At 41.3% G+C, this 22,673-nt stretch overlaps 1 protein-coding gene across 5 annotated transcripts in view; it reads left to right on the plus strand.

Annotated features, from left to right (window-relative positions):
- Positions 1-3,761: 3,761 nt before the first annotated feature.
- The window catches only part of SMYD3 (SET and MYND domain containing 3), an 876,287-nt gene continuing 857,375 nt past the window's right edge, over positions 3,762-22,673 (plus strand). For all 5 annotated transcript variants that reach the window (XM_033938605.1, XM_033938609.1, XM_033938607.1 and 2 more), the window contains exon 1: positions 3,762-3,996. In XM_033938605.1, the coding sequence (XP_033794496.1) occupies positions 3,833-3,996 (164 nt within the window). In that variant the 5' untranslated portion in view covers positions 3,762-3,832. The remainder of the gene's footprint in view (positions 3,997-22,673) is intronic.

A 22,673-nucleotide genomic window follows, 5' to 3' on the forward strand; every position in this document is an offset into this window, starting at 1 on the left:
GTAGCGGCTAGTGCGGCTGGCGGTTTAGCACGTGGTATTACGTGCGTTAAACCGCTAGCACGCTTTTGTAAAAGGAGCCCTTAATGTCTACACGGCTACACCACTGAGGTCTATGAACTGACTATTCTAAGGTTCTATGGATATGATGTATTGAATGACCTTAGTAGAGACTTTATTAGCCTATTTATTCTAGTAAAAGGGGGGCCATAGTGCAAAATATAGACAGCAGATATAAATTCTCAAAACGGACACATTTTGATCACTAAATTGAAAATAAAATCATTTTTCCTACCTTTGTTGTCTGGTAATTTAATGAGTCTCTAGTTGCACTTTATTCTTCTGACTGTGCATCCAATATTTCTTCCCTTCTTTCAGCCTCCTGTATGCTTCCTCTCCTCCAGATCTAATTCCCCCCCCCAAAATTTATTTCTTTCTCCCTGCCCCCTTCTTTCTTTCTCTCTCCATGCCCCCTTTCTTTCTGTCTTCCTTCTTTCTTTCTGTCTCCCTGCCCCCCATTCTTTATTTCTTTCTCCCTGCCCTCCCCCAAGCCACCGCCATCGGGGAACAGGCCGCCACCGCTGTCGCCATCAGGGAACAGGCCGTCGCCATGTACTGAGCTCTCCCTGCTTCCCTTCACCGTAAAGAGGATGCTGAAATGCCGGGCTGACCAACCTTCCCCATCCGACATCAATTTTAACATCAGAGAGGAAGTTCTGGGCTAGCCAGACAGCGATTGGCTGGGCTGGAATTTCCTCTCCGTCATCAGAATTTACGTTGGGTGGGGAAGGATGGTCGGCCCGGCGCTTCAGCATCCTCTTTACAGAGAAGAGAAGCAGGTTGGGCACCCCTGCTCTAGCTAGCAGAGCCGCACTTAAGTGGCTAAAGAGCTGCATGCGGCTTGCGAGCTGTGGTTTGCTGACCATTGCCCTACACTAACAGATGAAGAGAGAATTGGCCAGGAAGTGTTGACCTTGTGACCACACATTTTGAAAGTACTCACATAGTCAACCATCCTTATCAAGATTGTATGGTCCAGGCACAAGGCTAATTTTCCTAGGATGCTTGGTACCCTTGTACCAACTCTGGGAAACAGTGAAAACAGCTTGTGCACTGCCTCTAAAATGTCAAAGGTATTTTTAAGAGGGCAAAGACTGCAGGTGCTTTTTGCTCAGGGCCTTTGTATCAATTTTCAAAATGAAAGTATGCACAAGAAGCAGACCACATGAAGAAAAGTGTCTTTTAAATTAATGCTTCCAGGAGATAGTGCCCAACATGGCCATGTTTCTCCAATAAGGCTGTATAAGGGGCATACAACTGAAACAAAGCTTTAATAAAACCCATACTAATAAATATAGTAAAAAAAGCACAATAAATAAGACAATCCCAATGATAAAATAAACATTAAAATAATAATAATTGTATTCTTATATACCGCCAAAGCCATAGAAGTTCGAGACGGTTTACAGCAAGAAGCGCTGGACAATCAGCGAAGAGGTTATAATCAAAGTCAGCAATACAATCTTACATAATGAAAGAATATGAGAGCTATATAGTTCTTAGGGTTACTGGTTGAATAGGCAGAGCTGAGTTGATTCTTAGTTTACAAATCGATTGAACAAATTCATTTTTACCAGTTTTCTAAAACTGGAGTAGGATGATGAGAGCGTGAAGACGTTACTAAGCCAATCGTTCCATTTGCCTGCCTGGAAGCCAAGAGTTCTGTCCAAGAATCTTTTGTAGTGGCAGGCTTTTATTGTCGGGTAGGTGAACAGATGTATTCTTCGTGTGGGCCTAAGATAACTTGCCAAGTTGAAGTGGGAAACCAGGTAAGAGGGGGCCAGACCAAATATTGATTTATAACACAGACAGGAGAACTTAAACAGGATTCGCACCTCTAGGGGCAGCCAATGGAGTTTTTGATAGTAGGGGCTTATGTGCTCCCATTTCTTCAGCCTAAAGATCAGTCGGATTGCCAAATTCTGAATGACTCTGAGTCTTAGGATGTTTTTTTTGAAGGAACTCAAGTAAATAATGTTGCAATAATCGAGCAAGCTCAGGATGGAAGATTGAACCAGTAAGTGGAAGGATGGTGCATCAAAGTATTTTCTGCTAGTTCTGAGTTTCCATAGAACCGAAAAGCATTTTTTAACTAATAAATCTGTGTGAGCATTTAGAGTGAGGTGGCGGTCTAGGGTGACTCCCAGGATTTTAATGAAGTGGTCAATAGAGATGGAGTGGTCAATAGGGAGATGGCTTATCCAACTGGTGACACACAAAGTTTCCACCTGTGCTGAAAAACTGTTCTACCTTAGAGTCAGGAGGAGTGCAATTAAATCCATAATGGTCCGACCTAGAAATACTCCAAGGCACCTAAAAACATCTAAAAAAGGTTTGTTCAAACTTATCCCCTGCCCCTTTTACAAAATTGTAGTGCAGTTTTTAGCACCAGCCACGGTGGTAACAGCTACAATGCTCATAGAATTCATATGAGTGTCGGAGCTTTTACTGCTGTGGCCGGTGTTAAAAACTGCTATGGTTTTGTTAAAAAAAAGGGGGGGGGGGGGTTAGTCGTGCAGTGGATAATAATAACATGGTACAAACAGTAGCATCAGAAAATACAAAAATGTTTAAATGTTAAATAATACATGAAAAAATATAACAATGGCCAATCATGAACTTCCTTAGGTTATTCTCTAAGGAAGGCCCTTATTGGCTCAGGCGCCTCAGGCCTCTCCCAAGGGAGGAGCCTGAGGAGCAGGAGGGACTGAGCACCTCTCTTGCTCCTAGGGGCAGGAGGGAGTGGGCATCCCTCTTGCCATTCGTTTGCAGTGGCGGGGGGCATTTTTGGGGATTCGGGGAGGGAGGGGGCACTTTGTCGGGGTAGGGGAGGCATTTTTTTTATTGGCCAGATATTTTGCATGTGTAATCTGGCCCATTAAAAAAGAAAAGAAAATCCCTAACAGCAGTGACAGGAGGGTGCTTCTCCTGTCACTACTATCAGGGCTCTGCCCAACTCAATCGCTCACTGAGTGATTGAGTCGGGGAGTTTGCATGCAAATGATTTTCATGCAAAAAAGATAGTGAATCAATCGCTGTTTAAAAATCAACCAGAGAATCGGCCAACAGCGATTGAGTCTCTATCTTTAGTGAATCTGAGCCATTGAGCCTCATTTTCAAAGCAAAGGTTCCTATGGTATTCTGTGTGTCTAAATGCTTTGAAAATGAGCCCCATATTATCTTGTGTTCTATATGTCTCCAGCATATCCTACACCAACAACAATACCTATTGTTAGATTCTTTATTACCCATTGATTTAAAAATTATTTTAAGCTCCTGGAATGACTTATCCAAAATACATTATATGCAATGGTGGGGTTTGTTTAACATATCGTTATGAAACTTAGCTTAAAAAAATCCTATTACATTCCAAAAATGCTGATAAATAGTCTATTTTATCTTCTTATATTGAGTTAGATGAGTTATCTTCCACATTGTCTTAGGTTGGAACTCATGTTGGAACTTTTGTTTTTATTTTTTCCTTCATAGTTTGTTGTAACAATATTTGATATGTAAATTTTGATATTTACACAGTTTTTTTGTAAAAAAAACAAACAAACCCCAAAACAATAATTCCATAGAACATACATAAACTAAAAAAAAACAACAACCCACCCAACTGTAACAGGTGTTCAACTTCTTCCTCAGGCCAAAACAAAATGGCGGCGCCCATTGCAGCCTCACGTAGCTTTACTTCCGCGTTCTTGGTCTCGTGACCTGTGGGAACACGCCTGCGCTATTTTCCTTCTGATGCTTTGGGCAGTGTCTATTGGCTATGGCGCGGAGATTCGAGAAATTCCAAAGTGCAGATAGGGGAAACGGACTGCGGGCCACGTCTATTTTGCCGCCGGGGGAGCTACTTTACGCCATGGACGAGCCCTTCGCCTATACCGTATCTAAGAAGAGCCGGGGAGCCGTGTGCGAGCGCTGCCTCTGCAGGTACGGTATCCGTTAGCTTCTTTGGCCAGCTCGCGTGCACTGTATGGGCTTTCAGGTCGGGGCAGCTCATAGTGTCCTATGGATGCGTGCACTGATGGTTGCTTTATTCACGCTGACTTCCTGATGATGTTTGACTATGTTTGTGGAATTGTAGTCTTGCTTTTTCTAGTATGTTGTTGACTAGAAGCCCGTAGATGTTGGTGGGCGAAGAACTGGGTCTGCCTGGTTAATGTGCCCCTTTATGCACCTTTTCTATCATTTGCACCCACTCAGCACAAGAGAGTGAAAGAGGTTCTATGAGCTTTGCTACTTTTTCGCCTCTTTGAAACACATTCCTGTGACTCTTGTGGATAAAACATGAAATTAATTTTATTCTTTAAGAAACGGAATATGTGAGATTTGTGGTTAGGATCCAAAGCTGGATCTAGAAATCCACTGTTAGTTTTGCTGTTAAACTTGGGGATTTATCAGGAAAATGCTGCCCGCCAACATTGCTTGTGTGCAGTGCTAAAAGAGAACAAATACTCTACTCTGTTTGAAAGATGAAGGGCTATCAGATCTGAAGCCCTTGAAATACAGTACAAAATTTGTTGGCAGGAATTAGCTTAATAATAGCCAACGTAAAAAAAGCATGTACAGGCTGTCCTCGGGTTAAGGATGGGTTCTGTTTTTTTAACTGTTCTTAATTTGAATTTGTATGTAACACTTGTATATCAAAGCAACTTTTCCCATAAGAGTTAGTGTAAACTTGAACAATTCGTTCCACATCCCCAAAAACTTAATTACCATTAGGGACGCCTCCACCGCTGCCTCTGCCACAGACCCATCCATGCGGCTCCTCCAATTCTCCTCCTCTGCTGCTGTTCGCTGCCTCTCACTGCAGGTGGTGCTGGCTAAGCAAACGCCGCCGCTTCCACAGAGCCCGACTGGACACTGTTGGCTCTGCCTCTCCCGGACGCTGCCCCCCTCCGGATGCCATTACCCCCTCTGCTGGAACTCTCAGGTGCTGGCTCACTTCTGCCGGACGCACCCCAACTCCCATGCTCCACCCGAGGCCACCGGTGCTGCTATCGCCTCTTCCCCGACTGGCCCTGTCCTTACCCCTGCACCGTCGGTGATAGAAAGTGCCTGCCGCCGGTCTGCTGCTGAGCCTTGAGCATCTGCGCATGCTCAGGCCTTCTGGATCTCACCCTCTCTGAGATTCTCATGAAATCTCAAGTCTCATGAGAATCTCGGTGAGGATGAGATGCAGAAGGCCTTGAGCATGCGCGGATGCTCAAGGCTCAGCAGCAGACTGGCGGCAGGCCCTTTCTAACTCTGATGGCACATGGGTAAGGACAGGGCTGGTCGGAAGATGGGGAGGAGACGATCATGAAGGGAGGGAGCAGCGCCGGTGGCCTTGGGGGGAGCAATACTGTTGGTTCCTGCGATTGGGTCGGGTGGGGGCTCGCAAATCAAGTCAATGCTTGGTTTACGAGTCAAAAGTTTGCTGAGTGTTTGTTCGTTTTGCAAAAAACCGGGTTACTCGTAAACCGAGGTTTGACTGTACTTATGACCTGGGTTGGCCACTGTTGAAAACAGGATACTAGACTTGATGGACCTTCGGTCTGCCCCAGTATGGCAATTCTTATTCTTTTACTCCCATACCATGATTTAAGCCTAGCTTGAGCTGCTGATTGCAGGAAGTTTTGGGCTGGTTTTGCAGTTTCAAGTTCCTGAAGTTCTTGTGTAGTGAGGCTTAAGCTTATGGAGGTCCAAATTGTGATGTGGAAGTGAGAGACATACTGTATTTCTGAGGGAGCTCTGCAAAAGGAAAAGATTAGGGGACATGAAATCCCAGGTGTCAGAGTGCAGTTTCTAGGTGCAGTGTGTAATCTGGCACCTGGGATTTATCAAACCCTGGCATATCAAAACTGATTGAAATGTTTTTACTCATTACTGTACTTTGGTTTTGGAACTTAGATTCAGTTGAGAGAGATCATTATTTTAACAATCTTAAAGAGTTAGCAGAAATAACTGTTATTGCTCGGGAAACCACCTATGATATAAAATGTGCTGATTGAACTTGGTCAGTTCCATTAACATAAGCATTTAACAAAACATTATAAGAGAGAAGTAAGTCAGTACTCACCAAATAGATTTAATATTGGTGATAGTGATATTGGTATCAGTTCATCTTCCTGTTTTTACTCGCTGTTAATGCTTGAATTCTGCTTCACATAGAAATGGACCGCTCTTTAGAAGACTGGGGATTTTTGATTTTACTATTAGGTTCATTCAAATATTACAGTTCCTAATCATCTCTGCCAGGCCAGTCCACTCGTGGGATTTACCTTTCTACCTGCAAGTGGCAAAGAATAATTTTTGCTCTTTTTGTATGTGCTAGTGCAGCAGAGGCACTGTGAATATTGCTCTGTCTTCAGCAGCAGGAGATGTTAGCTAGCTAGATAAGTTAGTCTTTGGCCAAGTACACTTCTTTTTTTTTTTTTTTCTTTGACTGCAGAGGGGCCCTTGAAGCATTCACTCCAAGAGTTGAACAGCAATACTTGGCCAGGGATTTTATTTTTTTTTGTGTCAGGGATGTTAATAAGGAAGAATTTATTTTCTATTACGATCTGAGGTTGAGGCATAGCAAGGAAGAAGGCAGCATGTGCAGTTGTAGGTTCCAGGTTATCCTGAAGTTGTTGCCTCCACCCAGTGCCTCTACCCCTTCCCAGGTCTTTATTTCAGATAGTGTGAGCCTTAGCCTGTGAATAGTTTGCCCTGTATTCTAGTTACTTTGTGTATTTGCTGCTGTAGAGGTCATTGTTTGGGAGGAGGGGTGGTCATACCTCTCCTACAAGGGGGAAAAACAGAGACTGACTCCTCCCCCCCCCCCCAGTGTGCTTGCATTGTGGAAGGGGGTTCCATGTCCTCATCTGTGGCAGTGATTGTTGCTGATAGATTACAACTCTCTTTCAAATTAGTTTTAAGAAAGGTTTGGACAGTTTCTTGGAGGAAAACAGGGCTGTGGAGTCGGTAGATAAATGTTCCGACTCCTCAGTTTTTTGTACTTCAGACTCTGACTCCGACTCCAGGTACCCGAAATTTCCTCCGACTCCACAGCCCTGGAGGAAAAGTCCATAGTATACTATTGAGACAGACATGGGAGAAGCCACTGCTTGCCCTGGATCGGTAGCATGGAATGTTGCTACTCTTTGGGTTTTTGCCAGGTACTAGTGATTTTTAATGTATCTTATTCTTTTAACTTTTTACTTTATTTTAACATTCTTGTATCCTTCCTATATTGCATGTATTTCTTTTTATATTGTATGTACTTGATCTGTCGAATCTCAAACGATTTGCATTGTTTGTATTATGCTTAACTGTTGTGAACCGCCTAGAACTCACGGGTATGGCGAAATAGAAAAACAAATTATTATTATTATTATAGTGAGGACGGGCTACTGGTTTAGGTGGACCATTGGTCTGACCCAGTTAGGCTATTCTTATTAACTGAAAAAATTAGGGCCGTTGGACAATTTAAAAATTTTAATTGCAGTTAATCTTACAATTAAATTTTTTAAATCTTGAGTTAACTGGTCTGGCATTGCTGTGTTTGCCTGGGTGCCAGACAGTATTTGCAATGCAGGCTTTCTTCCACCAGCCTCTAGAGCAGGGATTGTTAACTTTTTTTGAGTCATGAACCCCTTTAAGAATCTGATGAAAGCTAAGAACTAACTCCCTTCCCCAGAAATATTCACATCAAGTTTCAAGTTTATTTAAGATTTCTTATGCCGCTCAATCAACCTTCTAGGCGGTGTACAATGTCATAAAAACATGTATTGACTAAAAAAAAAAACCATATTTAAGATGACAGAACATCTTAACAGCCATTCAGAAAACAGCGTGGGCCCAAGCGGGAGCATGGAAAGCTTCGCTCCTGACTGCCGCGCTCTTCTGACCTCCGTGCCGCTGGCTGGGAAATAAGAAGAGGAGACAGCTAGGGAGGGCGGTCGGGCGGACGGCGGCGTGTGGGGTTTTAAAAAGGTGCAACAGATGGCGGTGGGCGTGCAGGGGGTGGGGTGTTTTACAGAGGTATAGCGAGCGTGCGGTGGGGCTGCGGGCGGGGTGTTTTAAAAAGGTTTGGCGGCAGGAAAGGTGTGTTTTTAAATGGTACGGGGGTGTAATTTTTTGTACCTTTGCTACTTTAGACGCACCGAGATTTCCACCCACTTTTGGGTGGAAAAAAAGTGTGTCTTATGGAGCGAAAAATCCGATAACTTGCACTTTTAATTAATGGGTCCCATTTTATAAACTTAGAATTGCAGTAAACAATTTGTTTGATAAATGTAATGGTAGGTTTGTACCAGAGGTAATAGAGGATGGAATAACTTGTTTAAAGGCATGAGGAGTATTAGTGAGATTCTAACTCGGTAATAAGTGTCATGTGTGTATGGGATATATGTATATGACTGGTGACTGAGGTTGTATAAATATAGGTGTAAGTTTCAGTGAACTTAATTGAGGTCTGGCAGCGCTAGAGAAATACGAAGTAGTAATAGTAGAACTACTATTACTGGACTTCTAGCTTAATTAACAGGATCAGTTTAAAATTTTGATGCTACTCTTTTTGGAGATGTTTGTGTCAACTTTCAAAAAAATATGCATAAGAAGACGGCTGATTTAAAATGATTGTACTGTAACGATTAGTTTTCAAGTTTTATTTAAAATTTGATATACCGTGGTTCACAGAATTATAATTATTAAAATCAAGGGGAAAACATTGACTAATTAGACTAAGGGGACCTTTAATCAAGCCGCGGTAGGGGTTTAACGCTAGCCGCTAATGCCTGCATTGAGCAGGTGTTAGTTTTTTAGCCGGCCGCAGGGGTTAGCGCATGATGAAATGTCCACGCTAATCCCGCTAGCGCGGCTTGATAAAAGGACCCCTAAATTGACAAACTGGAGATGAAAGGATTAAGGGTGAAATACAAATTATTAAAAGAAAGGAGACCATAAAAGGATCAGCACATGAGGTAGGGGAATGCTCTTCCTTTGACTTGCCATTAATTATTATTGATCATAAGCATCTTTAAAAAGGAAAGATTTTAAAATTGGATTTAAATTTATCTAACAGGATCTCTTTCCGAAGATATGAAGGCAGAGAGTTCCAGGCTGTAACTGAAAAGGTTTTTTTTTCCCTGGTAGTGTCATAAAAAATGTGGCGTAGGGAAAGGGTCACTAAAAGATGCTGATTGCCTGATCGAAGGGTTCTGACTGGGCAATGAGGGATTAGTAATCTGTCAATAAATTCGGGTGTATGTGTACGTTTAGTTTGAAGGTAAGTAGTAAAATTTTATATGTGATTCGGTGTGTAATTTTATGAGGAGGGGGTAACACGATCAACTTTTTTGCATTGTATATTAATTTAACAGTTGTATTTTTGTATAATTTGTAATCTTGGTATTTCTTTTTGGGTGATTCCTTGGTATAAAGAGTTAAAATAGTCTAGTTGTGAAATTATTAAAGAGTGTAATAGTAAGTTGAGAGAGGCAGGTTCGAGTAAGCTTGTAACAGGTGGGTTACTACATAGAATTGTCATGAATTGTTTGCATTTTATCCAGAAAAGCAAACAATAGGTTTAATTTCTATTAAAGTATGCCTTGTGTTTTGATGGTTTAGTTTGCAGCTCTGGAGGTTTAATCAAAAAATCAATGTCTATGTATATAAGGGTTTGTGTTGAGAAAGGGCCTAGTCTTTCTCGTTAGAGCTACAAGATAAGCTTACAGTCATTCTTGAGTGAAACAAAGCAATCGCAGTCAATTTTCTTTTCTTTCTTTTCTAGATGAAAATATGGACATATGACGTTACGACAGGGCAAGATGGAACACCACCCAGAAAATAGCTGTTCTCCTAAAATTTTTTTCCATTGTAGAAGTTGCAATTCAATCCCTTTCCAAGGCTGATTTGTTACTTCAGTGTAGCGATTTTGTTTTGTTCTTCAATTCCCAAGAAAGGTTTGATTTCCTGAGTAGCCAAAACAAGCAGACTGTTTCTTGGCTTTAAATATGTTTTTGAATCTCCTAAAAACTAGGTCTGTTTGGGGCCATTGAGGACTTGAGCTGAGGAATAGTGTATAGCTGAGTAGCTGTCAGGCAAATATTGGCCACCGAGAAAAGGAGTAGGAACTGTGGCTCTGTGGAAACTCAGTTAATATGGGTTGCTAAGGACAGGAGGGGAAAGGCTGTGGCCCAGCAGAGACCTGAATGCAGGAGGAACAGCTGTGACTGGCAGTGTGTGTTAGATTAGGCATAAAAGGAAGTAGGGATTTGGAAACAGTAGAAATGGGCAACAAATTAAAGGGAAAGATAAGAACATAAGAATAGCCTTACTGGGTCAGACCAATGGTCCATCTAGCCCAGTATCCTGTCTTCACAGAAGCCAATCCAAGTCACAAGTACCTGGCAAAACCCCAAATTGTAGCAGCATTCCATGCCACCGATTCAGGGCAAGTGGTGGCCTCTCCCATGTCTGTCTCAAATGAGCTATTTATAGGCACAGCAATAAATACAATTAATAAAATATCTTAGCACTGTTGGTTACCAAAATACAATAACTTTTTTTTACTGTTTATAAATTAAATTTGTCCTTTTATATATGAAATGTGTGTATCTATATTTCATCTTTCCAGTCATATGAGTATTAAATAGATATCTAGCAAAGACTTAGCTTAGTCAAAATCGTTGCTGCACCAGTCCCCCCTCCAACGCGTTTCATGCTGCTTCAGGGTCGGGGTTTACCTTGAGTGCAGAATTTATAAGCAACTCGCTTACTCCATTGAAAAGTATCGCTGAGGCTATCAAACATTTCATATATAAAGCACAAATTTAATTTATAAACACTAAAAAAGTTATTAATAGTACACACCAAAGAAAAGGGGAACTTGTGATGAGTGCTGCCACGCTGGTCTAATTGATCTCACTGATCTACTTGGATCGGGTGGTATTCTGAGGATCCCCGGTGTGCCAAAAGGAATATATATTGTATTTTGGTAATCAACAGTGCTAAGATATTTTATTAATTGTCTCAAATAAGAAAAACCTTACTGGGCCAGATCAATGGTCCATCTAGCCCAGTATACTGTCTTCACAGAGGCCAATCCAAGTCGCAAGTACCTGTCAAAACCCAAATAATAGCAGCATTCCATACCACTGATCCAGGGCCAGCAGAAATGGTTTACATACTTCAATACTGTTACTTCAAGATTTTTCCTTACCTGTCCCAGTGAGCTCACTATCTTGTACCCGGGGTAGTGGAGGATTAAGTGACTTGTCCAGAGTCAGGGGGAGCAGTGCGGGGTTTGAACCCACAACCTCGGGGTGCTGCGGCTATGGCTCTAACCACTGTGGCACACTCTCCTCTAGTGTGGAGGGAGGTGTATAGGAACAGCCATAAAAAGAGTTCCATAAAAGCAAGTACCCTTCCTCCATTATCTTTCACTCTAAAAAAAACCCCAGAAAACAAAATTTAAAAACCTCCAAAAAAAAGAGTAAATCTAAAGGAAAAATCTGAAGCTGAATTGGGGAAAAATTAACTCTTTTCTCTTAATTTAATTTTAACCCCTCTTCCATCACCCCTAAATTTTAATTTGGTGTGAACCTATACTTACAGCATTAGACCCATCAGCAAAAGACTAAAAGGGCAATTTTATGAAATAATGATTGCATTATCTGCACAAATATTCAGAATGACATACAGTATGTATACATATTCACATATTCTGCAAATACCCGCTTGCATTATATAGTGTATTTGCAGGGGTGGGTGCAATGTTTCCACTAACATGAATTACTGACAGAATACTGTAAGTTATATGCATCCTTGCTGTTATAAGGTACCTGCAGTATTTATTTATTTAATTCTTTTTCTATCCCGTTGTCCCCAAAGAGCGCAGAACGAGTTACAGGTTAAATATACATAATATCAGTACAAGATTACACTGTAAGTTTCATCCTAGTTGGCACATATTAGGTGTAGTTATCCTTACGTGACACAGACTGCATAGGTTCCTTAACCAGTATGGATTCCTATAAGAAGATAAGAATTGCCGCTGCTGGGTCAGACCAGTGGTCCATCGTGCCCAGCAGTCCGCTCCCGCCGCGGCCCCTAGGTCGAGGACAAGACACCTGCAACATCAAATACAACAAAAGAATGTGGAGAAAGACCTCAGAATTTATGCACTTTCCTATCAGCACAACTAAGGCCCTCTTTTACTTTTTTCTTTTTTTTTTAAACTTGAAATTTTTATTAAGTTTTAAGCAATACAAAGCATCACTTAGAGCTCACGAGGAGCATTGTCAACAATACAAAACTATCAAACGACCACTGAAGAAGACAGTGAAACAACAAATAGATCTGAATACACAATCCCCAAGTCCCACCCATCCCCCACCCCTCCCACTTGCAAAGGATAACAGGAGTAAAATACACTCAAGCGTTCAGACTCGTAATTTTTGAAGAACAATGTTACAGATTTTCATTGATTGTGGTGAAGAACCTCTACGTTTCGCCACAGAGAATTCCATTTTCCCCATCAAAAACAATTTCACCCTCCATTCACTCAGGTCAGGAACCAAAGTCTGTTTCCAATACGCAGCGATAAGATATTTAAGCGCTGTCAATCCCAAACGTAGTATCTTGGTTTGCCAACCCATCTCACAAATATTATGCAACCCCAAGAGACAAGTTTGAGGCATCAGAGCAAGGGGAACACCCAGGGTACTCTCCAAGGACCCCAGCACCACCTGCCAACACCGAACTAACAATGGACACTCCAACCAGATATGCATAAAAGTGCCTAGTGTTACCTGACACCGCTAGCACATGGGTGTCACCTGAGGGTACATCTTATGCAACCGTTCAGGCGTATAATACCAGCGACTCAACACTTTATATGCATTTTCTTGTATAAGTGCACAGGAAGACGTATACCCACCTCTACACAGATGATCTCCCATTCTTTAGAGGTAAAAGTACATTGTAGATCTCGCTCCCAATGACTATGAAAACCAAAAGTGGGCAAGACCCGTCCCCTCAAATATTGGTGGATCACAAGAAATAGGTCTGGGTTTCCTCTGTAATATTCCCCAATATTGCTCAGTTTCTACTGGGGGAGCGGTGACCCATCCTCTAGCTATCATAAAGTGTGTTACTTGAAGATATGCCAAATAATCCCCATCCTGCACCCCAACTGATATTGTAGGGCCTCAAATGGTATCAAGGTCCCATGACGCAAAAAATCTCTAAAAGTACGCAATCTCAAGGTTTCCCACTGCTTAAAGACGGGGTTAGTTCTACCCACTCCAAAGTCAGGTTCATCCCATAGGAATGCTAAAGTGAAAGTACCCCTCCCCTCATTACAGATCTGTTTAGTTTGAGCCCATAAGGTAGTTAAATGAAGGATATATGAGTTGTCTGTTTCCAATTCCCACTGCCGAGTCGTCCGAGATGACCAGAGTTTAGTAGCCAATCGGCCCTGAGAGAAAAAAAACTCTTCCAACTGGACTCCCCATTTATGTGCACTCAAATCCCACTCCAACAACGTCCGAAGCTGCACCGCCTGATAATACCAATAAAGATTAGGAACCCCTTTCCCTCCTCGAGTTCTATCCACCCACATCACCCGCTGAGAAATCCTGGGAGCCTTATCCTGCCAAATAAATTTCCGAAATTCAGCTTGTAGCAATTTAAATATCCGATGCGGTATGGAAATAGGCAAAGTTTGAAATAGAAATACAAATCGAGGTAAAATATTCATCTGAAACACCGCTATGCGCCCCCTCCCCATGAGAGCCAAAGCCCCTGCCAGCGTTGAAGGTCCAGACTGACCTTCCGAATGAGCGGGCCATAGTTAACCACATACAAGTCGATGAGCTCTGAGGGCAATTACTTTTTTTTTCTTTCTTAATTTATTTATTGAAAAATAATGCAATTACAAATCAACTAACTTATACAGTCACATACAAATCATTGCTTTAATACATTATATATCTTATTTATAATAAATACTAAGGGCTCCTTTTACGAAGCTGCGTTGGCGGCTTTATCGCACGCACCTTTTTAGTGTGCGCTAACCCCCCCCCCCCCGCTAGCCAAAAAACTACCACCTGCTCAAGAGGAGGCGGTAACGGCTAGCGCGGCCGGCAAATTAGCACGCGCGTTAACTGCTAACGTGGCTTCGTAAAAGGAGCCCTAAAAGTTTCCAAATTATCCATGATATCTAATATACTTAGGCCCTCTTTTACTAAGGTGCGCTAACCGATCAGTGTGTGCTAAACGCTAACGTGTACATGTTGGTCTATGGACGTGTTAGCATTTAGCACCTTAGTTGGCGCACCTTGGTAAAAGAGGGGGTAAGTCATGCAAAGTGGAGCCAATCACAAGTGTTTGGTCTCTTAAAAAAAAACAACTCCACAACAAACCTTCAGTAAAGTCATCAATAAATGCAGTCTACTTAGACACAGGAATACTGCAGAACATAATGCATCGAGAAACGTGTAGCAAAAAGCTGAAGTTGGCAAAAATAGAAAACCAGCTATCATTCAAACACAGTTCCAAGAGCCAGACTCGACAGCAGTCCTGTTTCGCGCTAAGCTGTTTCAGGAGTCCTGGCAAATTACTCTTTCACTTCTGTTTCTAACCAACTAAATAAAGCATGAACAAAGAAAAAAGAAGAAATGGTCCTGTAAGGGCTCACACGCAACTAGCAGCCTACACCAAACATTCAATGGTTTAAATCTTCTGGTCAAGCTTCAAGTCAACCATACCAGATGCCATTCTCTAAAGCAGTGGTTCCCAACCCTGTCCTGGAGGACCACCAGGAACATTTGGGTTTTCAGGCTAGCCCTAATGAATATGCTTGAGAGAGATTTGCATATAATGGAAGCGACAGGCATGCAAATCTTCTCCATGCATATTCATTAGGACTAGCCTGAAAACCCGATTGGCCTGATGGTCCTCCAGGACAGGGTTGGGAACCACTGTTCTAAAGCATAGCGTCATGATCTTGTCACGTTGGTAACTCGTCCAATTAAAAATCAGCTCGCATCCAATTCAGCCATCAGGAAAAAAAACAAAATCCCAAATTCAAAAAGCAAAAAGCAAAAATCAAAACCAAATGAAAAAAATTTCAGGTTGATACCACTTCACCACATATATATATATATTTATTTATATATATATATTTTTTTTCTTCATTTGGTTTTTGAATTTGGTATTTTTAATTTTTTTCCTGATGGCTGAATTGGATTTGAACTGCAGATTTTTCATTGGATGAATTACCGACGTGATGAGATCATGCCACTATGCTTTAGAGCAGGGGTGCCAAAGTCCCTCCTCAAGGGCCACAATTCAGTCGGGTTTTCAGAATTTCCTCAATGAATATGCATGAGATCTATTTGCATGCACTGCTTTCATTGTATGCTAATAGCTCTCATGCATATTCATTGGGGAAATCCTGAAAACCCGACTGGATTGCAGCCCTCGAGGAGGGACTTTGATACCCCTACTTTAGAGAATGGCATCGTGTGGTTGACATAAACCTTGACCAGAAGATTTAAACCATTGAATGTTTGGTGGAGGCTGCTAGTTGCGGGTGAGCCCTTACAACACCATTTCTTCTTTTTTTATTTATGCTTTATTTCTATAATTTTATTTTTCAAAATCCTTTTTTTTTTTTTTTTTTAAAGTTATATAATTTCCATCTTAGGATCCCTGAGGAAGACTATAGAGTTGAAATACGGCCTGTGTTGAGTCCGTACCCTTTCTAACTCTTCAAACAATGTGGATATAATGTAAAATATAGAATACTGTAAACTGCTGTGTGACTCAATAAATCTGGAGTCACAAACATCTACTCCACAGTATTTTTCTTCTTGAGTTTTTTTAAGAGACCAGTGACTGTGATTTGCCCCACTTTGCATGACTTAGTTGTGCTGTTATGAGGTTGTAAAAATTCTGAGGTCTCTCTCCCTCCACATTCTTTTGTTGTATTTGATGTTGCAGGTGTCTCTCCATAGGGATCCATACTGGTTAATGATTTTGCTTAGTTTTTACTGATTGATACTCGGTATAGTTCTGAGTTTCTGCAAAGGCTCCTACCACATGGCCTTGAAGTGCCTACATGGAAGCACCCAGTTTTAGAATAATCCCCTAATTGATTAGGATAGCTGGCTAGGATCCAGAAAATGCATGTCTTCCATATTTTGTTTTCTGTTAAACACACTGAATTTGGGCAAGTCACTGTATTCCTGTAACTTCTCACAGAGATTGTGAGCTCTGAAGGCAAGAATTTCTCCATTGTACATTTATATATTGTACAGCTGTAGATCAAGACAGCAGTGTGAACAAGGCTACCCTATGAACTTCAATAAGATAAGTTGCTCTGCATTTCATATTCTGCTCTTTTCACTGGTTTTCAGCATTATATCTACTTAATTTCTCTTCTCATCCCTGTTTCTTACTAAAAAAAAAAAAAAAAAAAGCACAAAAAAATAAACCCTTCTCTTTCCTCTGTTAAATCTTATTTCCTCTTCCTCTTCATAGGAAAAAGGGTAAAACTTTGTTAACTCTAATTAAATCCTGGTGCCTGTGGCTCAGGGTGACTAAAGTAGGGAAAATCCTGTTATAAATCCTGTGTGTTAGGGTAGCACTGATAGAACTTGCATTTTTTTAGGGTAGCACTGATAGAACCTGCATTTTTGTTTAAAATACTGTGTTTTAGGTGGTATAGAGCCTATATTTCTGTCTTACTAGTATTCAGCCATTGTTTTCTGCTGATTAGGTGGAGAAGGGAGGGGCTCTGTTTTACTTCTAAGGTTAACTGCATTATCTTTGGGACAGTGCTGTGAACAAGGCTGCCCTGTGAACTTCAATAAGATAAGTTGCTCTGCATTTCATATTCTGCTCTTTTCACTGGTTTTCAGCATTATATCTGCTTAATTTCTCTTCTCATCCCTGTTTCTTACTAAAAAAAAAACAACACACAAAAAAAACCCCTTCTCTTTCCTCTGTTAAATCTTATTTCCTCTTTTCCTTTCCCTTCATAGGAATAAGGGTAAGACTTATAGTCCCACCAACCCCAGGGACCACTATTCATATATAGAGACCCATATAATCAGGACTACTCAAATCAAGTCACTTCACAACCAATCAAGATGACCTTTATTCTATGCAATCACTGTGGTGCTTTAATTCCAAGACATACTATTTGGAGGCTTAAGGCTTGCTCCATCTGTCTTCAACTTGCTAGTATTAAGGAGGAGCTCTGCAAACTTAAACAGGAATTGAATACAATTAAAGCAGCTTCCATCACTCCACAAAATTATACCAACTTACCACCTCTACCTCAAAGAATAAAACAGCCCAGGAATAAATGGGTCACAGTAGGCTCAGGAAGACTGCGACATGTAACACAGAAACATTCACCTTCACTAATATTACCTCTACAGAATTCCTTCGCTCCACTAGTGCACTGCGATACTCAGGAAAACAGAAGGGAGGTGGGACTGGAACCAATGAAGGTAACTCAAGAGAACAAGCGCACCCTAAGCACAAATAAAAAAGCCCAAAACAGAAAACTATTACTGTTGGGGGATTCTATCATCGGAGGCATTAACCTTGGAACACAGGGCGAGGAGACCAAAATAGTGAAATGTCTTCCAGGATCCTCAGCTACCAGGAGTTCCAGGTAAATACTGACTATAATTAAGGAAGAAACTAAGGATTTTACCATTAATGTTGTTATCCATCTGGGAACAAATGACCTGGCCAACAACTCCACACTTGCAGCATGGAAAGCTTTTCGGGAGCTTGGTGAGGGTGTGAAACCTTTTGTAAAGACTTTAGCTTTTTCTGAAATACTGCCTGCATATGGAAAGGGAGAGCAAAGAGTGAAAAACACAGAGGACTTTAATAGATGGCTCAAAGCCTGGTGTCATCAAGAAGGCTTCAGATACATAGGAGGATGGGGAAATACATGGAAGGACAAGAAGCTATATTGCACTGATGGGCTACATATTACTACAGCAGGAAAAAGAAACCTTGCAGAGAAATTTAGACAATATTTTTCTAGGCATTTAAACTAGAAGGTGGGGGTGGTGAATGTACGAAGGACAATTATAGAGACCACCCCAGGCAAAAGAAAAGATGTGATAGTAGTAAAGACTGCAACATAAGCAATATCAGCAACTCATTTCTTAGTATTGCAACGGAAAGTGAAACGACACAAAAATCCATACGAAAAAGGAGATTATCGCTGAAAAATAGCTGGAAAGCGATAACCACAAATGCTCACAGTCTAAGCAACAAAGTTCATGATCTGCAAGCCCTGATGTTAGAGACAGATCTAGATATTGTCGCTATCACAGAGACATGGTTCAGTGAATCACATGGATGGGATGCAAACATACCGGGATATAATCTTTTTAGGAAGGACAGAGATTGTCATAAAGGTGGAGGAGTAGCTCTCTATGTAAAGATCAATATCCAAGCGACCGAAATGCAAGGGACCTGGGGAGAGGAAGAAGCGATATGGATTGCTCTGAAAAGAGAAGATGGAACTTCTATCTACGTGGGTGTAATCTACAGACCTCCGACTCAATCGCAGCAAATTGATAAGGATCTGATTGTGGATATCCAAAAGTTTGGAAGGAAAGATGAGGTTCTGCTGTTGGGAGATTTCAACCTGCCGGATGCGGACTGGAATGTTCCGGCTGCGGAATTGGAAAGAAGTAGGGAGATAGTGGATGCCTTTCAAGAGGCTCTGCTCAGACAAATGGTGACGGAACCCACAAGGGAAAAAGCGATATTGGATCTGGTCCTCACAAATGGAGAGAATATCTCTAATGTTCGAGTGGGTGCTCAAGTGGGAAGTAGCGATCATCAAATGGTTTGGTTTGATATAACGGCTAAAGTGGAGAGCAGCCGCACGATACTTAAAATCCTAGATTTCAAACGTACGGACTTTAATGCAATGGGAAAGTACCTGAAGAAAGAGGGATGGGAGGACATAAGAGAAGTGGAAAGACAGTGGTCTAAGCTGAAAGGAGCGATAAAAATGGCTACGGACCTTTTATGTGAAGAAAATCAATAAAAACAAGAGAAAAAGGAAGCCGATATGGTTCTCCAACCTAGTGGCTGAGAAAATAAAGGCGAAAGAGTTGGCGTTCATGAAATATAAAAAAACCCAAGAAGAGGAGAGCAGAAAGGACTACAGGGTGAAACTGAAAGAAGCCAAGAGAGAGATACGTTAGGCGAAGGCACAGGCGGAAGAACAAATGGCTAAAAATGTAAAAAAGGGAGACAAAATTTTTTTCAGATGTATTAGTGAAAGGAGGAAGATAAAAAATGGAATTGCTAGGCTAAAAGATGCTGGGAACCAATATGTGGAGAGTGATGAGGAGAAAGCAAATGTGCTAAACAAATACTTCTGTTCTGTGTTCACAGAAGAAAATCCTGGAGAAGGACCGAGATTGTCTTTCAAAGTTACACGAGAAAATGGAGTAGATTCTGCGCCGTTCACGAAGGAGGGTGTTTATGAGCAACTTGAAAAACTGAAGGTGGACAAAGCGATGGGACCAGACGGGATCCATCCCAGGATACTAAGGGAGCTCAGAGAGGTTCTGGCGAGTCCTATTAAAGACTTGTTCAACAAATCTCTGGAGACGGGAGTGATTCCTGGGGATTGGAGGAGAGCGGATGTGGTCCCTATTCATAAAAGTGGTCACAGGGATGAAGCAAGAAACTACAGGCCGGTGAGCCTCACTTCAGTTGTTGGAAAAATAATGGAAGTGTTGCTGAAAGAAAGGATAGTGTACTTCCTTGAATCTAATGGGTTACAGGATCCGAGGCAACATGGCTTTACAAAAGGTAAATCGTGCCAAACGAACATGATTGAATTTTTTGATTGGGTGACCAGAAAGCTGGATCGAGGACATATGCTAGATGTAATTTACTTGGATTTCAGCAAAGCCTTTGATACAGTTCCTCTTAGGAGGCTGTTGAACAAACTTGAAGGGCTGAAGTTAGGACCCAAAGTGGTGAACTGGGTCAGAAACTGGCTGTCGGACAGACGCCAGAGGGTGGTGGTTAATGGAAGTCGCTCGAAGGAAGGGTATTAATGTAGAACAAAATCTTTTTCAGAGAAAGGAAAATGGTAAAACCAGAGGACATAATTTGAGGTTGAGGGGTGGTAGATTCAGGGGCAATGTTAGGAAATTCTACTTTACGGAGAGGGTAGTGGATGCCTGGAATGCGCTCCCGAGAGAGGTGGTGGAGAGTAAAACTGTGACTGAGTTCAAAGAAGCGTGGGATGAACACAGAAGATTTAGAATCAGAGAATAATATTAAATATTGAACTAGGCCAGTACTGGGCAGACTTGCACGGTCTGTGTCTGTGTATGGCCATTTGGTGGAGGATGGGCAGGGGAGGGCTTCAATGGCTGGGAGGGTGTAGATGGGCTGGAATAAGTCTTAACAGAGATTTCGGCAGTTGGAACCCAAGCACAGTACCGGGTAAAGTTTTGGATTCTTGCCCAGAAATAGCTAAGAAGAAAGAAAAAAAAAAATTTTTAAATTGAATCAGGTTGGGCAGACTGAATGGATCATTCGGGTCTTTATCTGCCGTCATCTACTATGTTACTATAGTAGAATTTGACTTTACAGCAGTTGTACTTTAAGGAGCAAGAGTTTCAATACAGTAGAAGCTTGATACAAAGAAACTGTAGTTGTGATGATGGACATCCCTTTTTTTTTTTTTTTTACGCTTGCTGTTTACCTGGTTTGGCCTCTGAGCTATGTTTTATGTCAGAGAATGAATAACACATAATAATTGGATCCACCCTCCTCCTTAAGACAATCAATAGGGACATGTCCTCTTAACCTTATTAATGCATTTTGCTAGCCTGTATTTCCCTAAGATATTGTCAAAAACTTTATGTAACAAGATGGCGTCTGGAGCAGGACGCTGAGAGGAGCACTCCCATCTCTAAGGTTTAATTTTTCGTTAAAAATCTTTTTTGGAAACTTATCTCTATGCCGAAGAGAAGGGGGAAACAGAGGGGTGTCCCTCCACCTACCTCTGGATCCTCGATGCCGAGACAGACTGTAATCACTGACTTTATAGTCCAACCTTCCATGTCGGGCGTTTCTGTTGTTGCTGTGAGCCAGGAAGCTCACAGCCTGGACAGCGAGATGTCTCTCTCGCTGAGCCCGCGAGGACCACACACCCCTCCCAAACCTGGGGAAATGTCGGCGGAGCAGAGCATGCAGGAGGGCTCCCCCGGTGTAAGGAGAGAGGCATGTTCGTTTGCCGCGATTAACCCGGAAGTGGTTACAACTACACTGACCTCAGTGTTGGAGGTGCAGTGTTCAGGGAGTGAGGAGCCTCTGGCAGCGAACGGTAGTGAGGTTGTAGGAGCCCAGAGTCTTTCTCTTGGGGCAGAAACTACAGAAAATCTGGCTGCTATCACCTCCCTCAAGCCGTTGGTGAGACCACAGGCAGTAACACTGGATTCCATCTGGACTGCAATAGAGAATCTACACCTGGTATGCACTAACTTTGTTTCTATTACCTTGAATTCTACCACTAGGATAAGTTCTTTAGAGACTTCTATTCAACAACATCAAGTGGATCTTAAAAATTTAGAAAAAGTAACAACCGAGACTAAGAATTTGCTTACTAAACAAATGTCAGACAAAATGATGATCTTGAGGAAGATTGAAAACTTAGAAAACCAACAAAAAAATTTGAATTTGAGAATCCTTAACTTTCCGGTTGCTAAGTTTATGCCGCCTCAAGAACTGTTTAAGAATTTCATGTTGACTGTATTAAATATCCCAGAAGCAAGTCTTCCTCCGACACAAAGAATTTATTATTTAAAACAAATGCAAAAGGAAAAAGTAGTTGAAACTGAAAAAACACAATTGGATGTTTCAGCCATTTTGCAATCATCTGATATTGAAATTCAGGGGCGGGCAACATTATTAGTCTCTTTGGTATTCCTACAAGATAAAGAAATGTTGTTGAAATTGTATTTTAATTTGAAACAGGTTATTTAGGTGAAAGGATATATATATTTCCGGATGTCTCTAAATGGACACAATCTAGGAGGAAATAATTTTTGACTTATCGATCAAAGGTGATTGCTTTGGGGGCAGTGTTCCAGTTAAGATTTCCCTGTAAATGCTTTATCTCCTATCAAGGGAGTAAATATATTTTCTTTGAACCTGCTCAATTAGGTTTTTTCCTGGAGGGTAAAGGAATCTCTAAACAGTCCGAATGAAACAGGTTATTAATGCGGTATTAATTAATGGATAGGATAACATCTTACCTGCTCTATTTCCTAATTTGTGATTTTCTTGGGTATATGTTCCCCTTTCCCGAGGGGCTTTATTTAATTTTGTCTCTTCTCCTCTAATTGTGGACTGTATTTGATGACTGTTTTCATTGTTCATTTTTTGTTTCTTAGTTTTTTAACTAAGTAAGATATATAATTTTTGTATTTCCTTTAACATTTTTGTAAAATGGGATGTAATAAAATGATAAATAAATAATTAAATAATTAAAAAAAAAACCCAAAAAAACTTTATGTAACAGAAAGCAAAAACAGAAATGTGCAGTCAAATCATTCACAATG

Source organism: Geotrypetes seraphini, chromosome 3 (assembly GCF_902459505.1).
Source record: "Geotrypetes seraphini chromosome 3, aGeoSer1.1, whole genome shotgun sequence".
Lineage (NCBI taxonomy): Eukaryota > Metazoa > Chordata > Amphibia > Gymnophiona > Dermophiidae > Geotrypetes > Geotrypetes seraphini.